General features: G+C 34.7%; 3 protein-coding genes across 4 annotated transcripts in view; 2 read left to right on the forward strand and 1 right to left on the reverse strand.

Annotated features, from left to right (window-relative positions):
* The window catches only part of LOC137628724 (uncharacterized), a 4596-nt gene extending 2731 nt beyond the window's left edge, over positions 1-1865 (forward strand). Inside the window, exons 2-3 of the mRNA XM_068359890.1 lie at positions 344-549; positions 1148-1865. Coding sequence (XP_068215991.1) covers positions 344-549; positions 1148-1657 — 716 coding nt within the window. The 3' untranslated portion in view covers positions 1658-1865. The remainder of the gene's footprint in view (positions 1-343; positions 550-1147) is intronic.
* The window catches only part of LOC137628725 (zinc finger protein on ecdysone puffs-like), a 110529-nt gene that overhangs the window by 70612 nt on the left and 29917 nt on the right, over positions 1-10000 (reverse strand). The window lies entirely within an intron of this gene.
* LOC137628340 (uncharacterized) overlaps positions 7591-10000 on the forward strand; it is a 3407-nt gene continuing 997 nt past the window's right edge. Inside the window, exons 1-2 of the mRNA XM_068359497.1 lie at positions 7591-8054; positions 9960-10000. The exon at positions 9960-10000 is cut by the window's right edge and continues 130 nt beyond it. Coding sequence (XP_068215598.1) covers positions 7742-8054; positions 9960-10000 — 354 coding nt within the window. The 5' untranslated portion in view covers positions 7591-7741. The remainder of the gene's footprint in view (positions 8055-9959) is intronic.

The raw sequence follows: 10000 nt of genomic DNA on the forward strand, positions 1-10000 counted from the left end.
GCTTTTAAGACACAGGCACGAATCTCTGGTTTATTAGACCTTTAAATTGTGATGAAGATGTCATCTGTTAGTAAAGAGATGATTGAACATTCAGAAGTCACAAGAAACCCCAAAACAAAAAAATATACATATAACCAGGAAAGTGTTCTTAAAATAACAGAGGCCTTTTCTTTAATGACTTCAGTTACATGGCTGATAACATTTCTTTACAATAGCGCCTCAGTTTGCTTTTAGTATATAATAGCTTTATCTCTGCCTGCTTATTATTTTCCTCCACATCTTACCTTATATCCCTATTATGTTTCTTATGTAATTTTCCTTCCACCGTCATTGTCATTCACAGATATAAGTATTCGAATTATACTCATCGTGGCCTTGGTAACACTGTGTCTGCTGCATCTTGTCAATGTGGTGAACTGCGATGCTACCGTTGCATCACAGCCCCAAGATGAGCCTCAAGCAATGGGCTGCAACCAGCAGCTCCAGAGGCGTATCTATTTACAAGCAAGCCTTACTTTGGATGCTATAGATCATTTCAAGAGAAACTTTGTAAGTACATGAATGAGTTTATCTAATATTTCATTTAAAAATACGGCTTTTAACATATGTTAGGTGGGTTTTTTAAGTTAGCTTCTCCCGCCAAAATCGTTTTTAGAACGACGGCCATAGTTCAGAATATTCCCGTTTTCTACGGGATCTGGCCGTCACCCTACAAAGGCTCCGCAGATTGTTGCTAGATGTACATAGACACAAAATAATTATTCTGTAAATTTGTTCTAAGGGTTAGGAAGAATTTGTCCTTGTCATAAAGCCCGTGTTAATTTTTCTTTGGATGACGGTAGTTTTAAAAGCTAAACATTTCATGAAAACCTATGAGACTTGGGTTAGAGTCATACATTTCACTTCCTGTCATCAAAATTTTTGTACTTGTAAATCATTAGGATAAGGTTAATAAAATTCGAGAACCCTTGAGATCCTTCTCTGTCCTTTGCAATACGGCCAATTACCTAAATTAGTTTTATAGTAATATATTACCCTTTAATAATACCTTTAATAATAGACGATATTAGAATTTAATTTGTTTTTAGCATTGTGTATGGAACGACATTGCCTTTAACTGACCACATTCCATCCATTTTAAAACCAGTCATGGCACAAGTTTGAAATGGATTGGGATAACGCCGCCACCGTCCTGGACATCAACCGGGACACCGACTTCGTCGAAGTATGCAGTAATTCAGGCACGTGCTCTCGTATCCTTCCGCAAGTCCCACTACCCCCGTACAGCATCCCTGCAAACGCATCTCACGCCGAGCAGCTAATGGCCGAAATCCTGGAGTACGCACGGCAATACGCTTGCGCTTTGGAAATCCTATGCCTCGACCAGTCTCTTCACGAGGACTCCTTCCAGTATCATGTGAATCAAATCTACAGCCATCTGGAGGTCCTCATAAGCAGCATTATCTTGGGACTGAGGCAATGCCAGGTGCCAATGAGGGAAACTGCCCTCAGAGAGCTGATGGGGAAGGTTTATACAGGAGCTGACAGGACCTTGAGGGACGAGAGGGCTTTTAGAACAATCAGACAATGCCAAATGGGTCTTCATTACATCAGACATTTCTTCTCTTTGAACGATTCTCATCCGCTGCTTAGATGATTAAAGCTTTAAGTTATCTCTCCTTTCGCTACTTAACTTTCAGTTTAAATGTATAATTATCTTCTTTTAATAAAACAGAAGTGAAATATATTTACTGAGAGAAAAATCAATGTTTTTAAAGCAAGAGGAAACTATCTTTTTGATTGATATTTTCATTCAAGAGAAAAATAGTCTTTTGCTTCATAAATAAAGACTTTTATTATCAATATGTCTTGAAAATTTGTTTACCACTATGTTCTGTGTTTATTGGAAGATAGACCCTTATCAAAGTTTCCCAGAATAATAGAGATTTAAGTATATGAATAAAGATTGCTAGTCATTTGGACACTAAGTTTTAGGTGTCCTCTTTAAATGTTCGATGCTGGAAAATGAGACTGGAAAGTGAAAGAAGTCCTCCCGGTGTTATGACACGAATCTTAAATCCGTATCATCATCTCCTCCTACGCCTATTCACGCAAAGGGCCTTGGGTAGATTTCACCAGTCGTCTCTATCTGTTTCTGTATCTGAATCTGCATGAGCAAACATTATTTGCTTTGGGGGAAAACACAGGTAATTTTTAGCAGCGAAGAAAATTAGACAGGAGGCCTCTCATATCAAGCTCAATGACTACAAGAAAGGACTGTGTTACTGTACTTCTCCCAAAAGGTGGTGGATGTGTCTTCCAAAGAGTTTGGTTAAGTGATACAGAAAAAAATAGAGGAAAATTAGTAATTATCGAACCAACAACTATGTATTTCCTATAATGAAGCCATCACAAATCAAAAGAGAAGGCAAGAAACTAAAATGAAAAGCTCTGAAAGACAGATACAAATTCCTTCTATTTCTTCTAATAAAGAATAGAACATAATCAGTAATCTAGCAAATACCTTTAGATATAATACAGTAGATTGAAAAAAGAAAAAGGTAGAAACAATGCATTACTGTGCATTGTCTCACTCTTGGAATGCTTTTCATAAACGAATGAATACAAGATAGGCAGAAATCCAAACAATTTATAACCTTTTACTGACTGTACATCAACTGAAACAAAGTTTGAGGGTAGTAAGTCGTGGCTGTGTTACACAGATACCCACATCTGCAATTTAGAATTACAAATACAGTATAGATAGTAGCAAACATTTTGTAGCCTTTATGTACCATTTTCCTGATCTTAAAAGATTTGTTAGCTATTGGTGAACAGAGCTGTTTTCTTGATGTTGGCTACATTTGATGGCCGTCTGATTGAGCTGTATATGGAATTTGACAGTGATATTTAGTGTGCAAAGCAACTAGACAAGGTTTGAAAGAAGTTATAAGATATGCTTCTTTTCTTTAGGTTCTCTCATGGTTTGAGATTTGGTTAGAGTGACTTTTCTTCCTCTACTTTGTTTAAACACAAGTCCTCACATATGTACAATGAGATTAAAATCTTTCTCTAGGTGTGTAGTTATGAGGGACTGAATTACACTTTAGCTGTAAATATGTCATTATGTGTCCCCTTGTTTATCCACATTATGTTATTCTTCTGGTATTGTCTTACTAGCGCTCACAAATTACACTATGATTGGTGTATTTCAAACAGTAATTTCCATAAAAACGTATATAGATTTTGAAATTCGCTCCCTCATACATATAATTTCTACATATAATAGAAAATTTATGATTGATGCACTGTACTGTGCATATGAAGTATGATAAACTCATTATTATTTAAACCAATTATCATTTATGATTAAACACAGGTGTGTTGATGTTGTTACGCCATCATGATAGCTACTTTGGTCAGATCGGTCCCATAAGGGTGTCACCAGTGCGCCTCACGCTTTGTGCTGTATGCATTACTTTAGGGTACTTGCAATGTCTCATGGATAGCTGCATCCACTTTTTAACTTTCTACTGTTCTTCTTTCCCATGAATGTCCTCCCTGGTCCCAGTGTCATGCCATGGGGTCGTCATTCATAAAAAAAAATCATGGGCAATTGTTTTGGTATTTAAAACAAAAATTGATAAATGAAATATGTAATCAATCGTCTGTCAAGTAAATTGATATTGTGGGATTAAGAAAGCCTTATAATTCTCTAATGGAAAATAATTAATAATTGTTATTTAGTTCAACGATGACTTCTTTAATAATTAGGTCTTACTGTTTGATCGCATGCTTTCGAATGTAACTGGACGTTTGATGTTTTTGTTCAAACAAGCAAAAGTGCAGAAAGCCATAAAGATTAGAAGTATAAGCAAATTGTCTAAATGCAACTAAGGAATGTTCGCTTTGTTTGCTTCATCAATCGCAATTTTAAAGATAATAGTGGAGAGGTATTAAGAACTCTCTGGTATTCTCCTTTATTACTCGACTTACAAAATTCCTGCTGGAGCCAATATCTACCGGAATTACGAACAATTTGGTGCATTCCAACTGTGCTCTGTTTCAAGTTAATTGCACGAACAATTTACTGGAGATCGTTGGAGTTAACGTGGCCCATTTTTGCTGTCGTAAAAAAAAAAAAAAAAAAAAAAAAAAATCTAATAGGTTTTGAAAGGAAGTATATATTGAACCTAAATTTATGAATAGCAGACGGAAGTCCAGCGTTGCCTATGCTCGAAGTAATTTAAATGACCCCAGACTGTTATGGCCAATGCTGAATCAATATTGCTTTTGACCTCGAAATATATTTGACCTTTAACCTCGAAGTATGATAATTGACCTTCATCATAGTCTGTATTTAGGTACCATTCTTGATTTATATAAGCTATATAAGAAATTTCTGTCTCGTAAAGTTAAGAATTATAGTCAAGGTCTAATTCCTACTTAACCTTTGACCTCACCTATAATGAACCTGACCTGATATTTTCTCTCTCTCTCTCTCTCTCTCTCTCTCTCTCTCTCTCTCTCTCTCTCTCTCTCTCTCTCTCTCTCTCTCTCTCTCTCTCTCTCTCTCTCTCTCTCTCTCTCTCTCTCTCTCTCTCTCTCTCTCTCTCTCTCTCTCTCTCTCTCTCTCTCTTCTCTCTCTCTCTCTCTCTCTCTCTCTCTCTCCTCTCTCTCTCTCTCTCTCTCTCTCTCTCTCTCTCTCTCTTTCTATATATATATATATATATATATATATATATATATATATATATATATATATATATATATATATATATATATATATATATATATATATATATATATTGCTAATTTTAAGATTTTTATTTTGATAAGATCTTTAAAAAGTGGAATTGGATTAATTATTTGGTCCTGCTTTAACTAATGAACATTTAAACCCAGGCGCACCCCACCCCCCAAAAAAGACAATATTTCTCATCGTTCCTGTTTTGAAAAACAAAAATATCAGTATTATATAATTTTTTATGTTAGGATTATGTAGTATTTTTGGGAGGATGGGGATTCATTTATTATTATTATTATTATTATTATTATTATTATTATTATTATTATTATTATTATTATTATTATTATTATTATTATTATTATTTATTATTATTATTATTATTTATAATTATTATTATTATTTACGTGCGTTTTACTTTTGAAAACAATGCTTGAAAAGCAAGTCTTTTTACTAGTGTCTAGTGTTCTTAAAACCCTAGAAGTCAAAACTCTGGAATTTCATCATTCATTAAGAAGTGTTATATGTTCTTCCGTTATGGTCCTTAATTAACAGTTCAGAGTAAGATAATCCTTCAATTGAAATTAGGCCTGAAATGCATCCTGCAATTGTTGGATAAAGGTTTCATCTTTCAGAAGCATCCTGCATATGTAGCATAGAGGTTTCATCTTTCAGAAGCATCCTGCATATGTAGGATAGAGGTTTCATCTTTCAGAAGCATCCTGCATATGTTGGATAGAGGTTTCATCTTTCAGAAGCATCCTGCATATGCAGTATAGAGGTTTCATCTTTCAGAAGCATCCTGCATTTGTAGGATAGAGGTTTCATCTTTCAGAAGCATCCTGCATATGTAGCATAGAGGTTTCATCTTTCAGAAGCATCCTGTATATGTAGGATAGAGGTTTCATCTTTCAAAAGCATCCTGCATATGTAGGATAGAGGTTTCATCTTTCAGAAGCATCCTGCATATGTAGGACAGCGATTTCATCTTTCAAAAGCATCCTGCATATGTAGGATAGAGGTTTCATCTTTCAGAAGCATCCTGTATATGTAGGATAGAGGTTTCATCTTTCAGAAGCATCCTGCATATGTTGGATAAAGGTTTCATCTTTCAGAAGCATCCTGCATATGTAGCATAGAGGTTTCACCTTTCAGAAGCATCCTGCATATGTAGGATAGAGGTTTCATCTTTCAGAAGCATCCTGTATATGCAGGATAGAGGTTTCATCTTTCAGAAGCATCCTGCATATGTAGGATAAAGGTTTCATCTTTCAGAAGCATACTGCATATATAGGATTAAGGGTTCATCTTTCAGAAGCATCCTGCATATGTAGGATAAAGGTTTCATCTTTCAGAAGCATCCTGCATATGTAGGATAGAGGTTTCATCTTTCAGTAGCATCCTGCATATGTAGGATAGAGGTTTCATCTTTCAGAAGAATATTATACGGATGAGGGGGATAAGCAGAGTGGGAGGTCATGGTCGAGGGTGACATGTACGAAGGTCAAGGTCACGATTAAGGTCAAATGTCAGGGATGACTTTTAAGCTGCGTGGAAAAAAATACCTCTTTATTTGTAATAGATTTGAGTATGGATTTGAATAGATCATATTTGGTACTGCAAATGATTTCAGCAATTGATTGATCAGTTGATTTCAGTCTGTTTTAAATGAAACCAACCTTCTGCAGGGTGCTCAAACACTACCTACCACCGGCCAGTTGAAAGCATTTCCCGTTGCATGATGTTATGTCCACTTTTGAATAACTGAAAACGTACATTTAGTCTCGTGTAATGGAGTCAAGAACAAGTGGAGCACCTTTTGATGCTTTTTTTTTTTTTTTTTTTTTTAACTGTTCTTGGCATTTGAAGTATGAAACTGTTGAATTCAGTAAAGGTAAATATGAAAATGCACGTATATGTGAGTATATATCATCGTCATCTGTAGATAGTAGGTTGGCCAGGGCACCAGCCACCCGTTGAAATACTAACATAATGTTGCAATTACTTTCCTCCCGGATAAATTGGTTGTTCCTGCAATTGATAACTCCTCATGTTTTAAGAGGAGCCATTACTTGTGGTATATAATTTTATTTGGATAATGAAACTTACAGCGAAAGCTTTCTTGTTGAAGAGGCTGACATAAGTCTTTTTATAGTTTACATATGAAATATCTGTTTTAATGTTGTTATTGTTTTTTAAAATATTTTATTCTAAGTGTTCATTATTTCTTATATCGTGTATTTCCTTTCCTCACTGGGTTATTTTTCCCTGTTGGAGCCCTTAGGTTTATAGCATCTTTCTTTTGCAACCAAGGTTGTATAATAATAATAATAATAATAATAATAATAATCAATGAAGTACAACTTGTCTCTTAACGCAGTATCTTTACTCTTGCGAATATATATATTTTGGCGATAATAATTTCTACCCTAAAAAAAAAAAAAAAAAAAAAAAAACCACTTGTAAATATTGTAACGCTTTTCACACATATGTAAGGCCATAAAAGTTCTTCTATACTGCATACTGATTCACACAATATTCCTTAACATTTTCGACGATATTCCGCCATTCGTAACTCAGCAAATATTAGCCTTCGCAAATTAGATCGACCGACTCACGTCTTTTGGATACACCACTTGAAAAAAACTGCTGCTGTAATAGCCCAGTATTTTAATTGCTGTTATTATATTTTCCTTCCGTGTTTGTAGCTTTGACAGCAATTTATGGATAACGGCATAATCACAGCATATCTCCAAATCCATCGCATTGCATGATTCCGAGCTCTTAGCCATGTTTGTTTACCGAAGGACATTCCGAATGGAAATCATAGACAAAATCTATAGCCTACTCGTGAAAGAGTGGCGGAGCTGTCGTTCATTAGTGACTCCACCCTCAGTCCTGAATCCACGACCAGGTCAGACGCAGTGAGCTACCTTCCTCCTAATCATCCTTCTTATTCATCCTTCAAGTTGCCTTCCTGCATTCACGGATACAATGACCTCCCACTTTCAGCTGCTCCAACTCCTTCTGCTGCTTTCGAATCCACTTCGTCAAGTCGAGGCAGCCACGAGCGCATGGCATCCCGTCAGGATCGAGGAGACTTGGTTCACACAAAATAGCACCAATTTCGGGCAGCATAAAACTGAGAGTGTCATCATTTGCGCAGCTGTTGTGGCACAGAAGTACTGGGGGAATCTCTTCTGCTTCCAGGAGGGAAACTGTCGGTTCAATGACGTCATTGTGCCTCATTCCTTTGAAGAAACACGCCCTGGGAATGTCATCGATTGCAAAGCTCGAACTCCCCCTAGTAAGTATGACGTGATAATACTTTCCCCAGTAAGTATGACGTGATAATACTCCCCCCCCCAGTAAGTATAAAGTGATAATACTCCCCCCAGTAAGTATGACGTGATATAACTCCCCCTAGTAAGTATAAAGTGATAATACTCTCCCCAGTAAGTATGACGTGATAATACTCCCCCTAGTAGGCTAAGTATAAAGTGATAATACTCCCCCCCCCAGTAAGTATGACGTGATAATACTCCCCCTAGTAAGTATAAAGTGATAATACTCCCCCCCCCCAGTAAGTATGACGTGATAATACTCCCCCTAGTAAGTATGACGTGATAATACTCCCCCTAGTAAGTATGACGTGATAATAGTCCCCCCAGTAAGTATGACGTGATAATTCTATTTGTCATGGTTAGTAGTCAGACAGACAGAGAACTATACTCAATTTCTTTTAGTGAGGCAGATTTACACAGACTCGCAGGGGTGCCATTTAAGCTCGGAAAAGTTTCCTGATCGTTAATTGGTTGGATGAGATATTTCTAACCAATCAGATAGCAGGAAACTTTTCCGAGGTAAAAGGGCCCCGCTGCAAGTCAGTGCAAATGCGCCTCATTAAAAAAATTGAGTATAGGATATACTTAAGTTTTTAATACGACGTTCCTACTTTAAAAAAGGAAGAGATTGATAGAGATTGATATCAACTCTAATTTCTAAAACAGCATTATTGTCATTTTAAAATTTGAGTTTTCAAGAAGTATTATGTCAATAAAAAAATTAACCGTCAAGTAAGGTATTAATATATTAAGATGACCTTGACATTTAGCCCGAAAAAAGCTTTGGAAAAGACAATAAAACTGTTATTTCTCAGTTTTTGAAATCGATAAATTATGCAATCAAACTAAAACTGTCACAAAAGACGGAGAAGTTATAATACAGTAGATAATATGACAGACTCATTAAAACAAGAAAATTAATATAAAACTACAAAAGAGAAACATATTAAAATACTCAGCGATATGAAAACAAAATGAATCTCACTTATCAGAAAGACAAAACAGAAATTCTAAATCTCTGCCATTACAACTAACACAGATACGTGAACACTACCTGTATGCCTCAGTCATGATTTCTTACACAAATTCCAGGACGTGATAAGCTTTGTTACACATTTGTTCAGGATAATTTACATATCCTTCGCCTCTTGCATGAGCCTGTTGCTTTTATAGGTCCCAAAGTGACAGTATCAGTAAATTCCTCACTGATAAAGGTTCCAGTTTATCTGCATTTCAAGAAATTCTTGAAAACCGCTTCACTTGTATTGACCAAATTTCAATAACAAGCTCAAAGACAGATAGGCAAATTGAAGCAAGACATATAGGGCCCTCTTTGTAGATGAGAGTGTAATAAGAAATACCTCTAGTTTAAGAAAGGCAAAGGAGTACAAGGATAATAATAATAACAATAATAATAATAATAATAATAATAATAATAATAATAGTAATACTAATACTAATAATAACAATAACAATAATAATAATATTAATAATAACAATAATAACAAATAATAATAAAAAAATAATAAATAATATATAATAAATAACAATAGATTTTAAATAATATATTTAATAATAAATGATAATGAATAATAATAATAATAATAATAATAATAATAATAATAATAAATAATAATAAATAACATATAATAATTAATAATAATAATAATAATAATAATAATAATAATAATAATAAAAAATAAATAATAATAAATAACATAATAAATAACAATAAATTATAAATAATAATGAATAATAATAATAATAATAATAATAATAATAATAATAATAATAATAATAAAACAAATAACAAGCCTCGCATAGTAATTACGATATCAAATTTGACTAAAGTAACCGTACTCCAACAGACACTTGTCTACCGCCATACCAGCAAGTGACAGACGTGGGA

Source organism: Palaemon carinicauda, chromosome 36 (assembly GCF_036898095.1).
Source record: "Palaemon carinicauda isolate YSFRI2023 chromosome 36, ASM3689809v2, whole genome shotgun sequence".
NCBI lineage: Eukaryota > Metazoa > Arthropoda > Malacostraca > Decapoda > Palaemonidae > Palaemon > Palaemon carinicauda.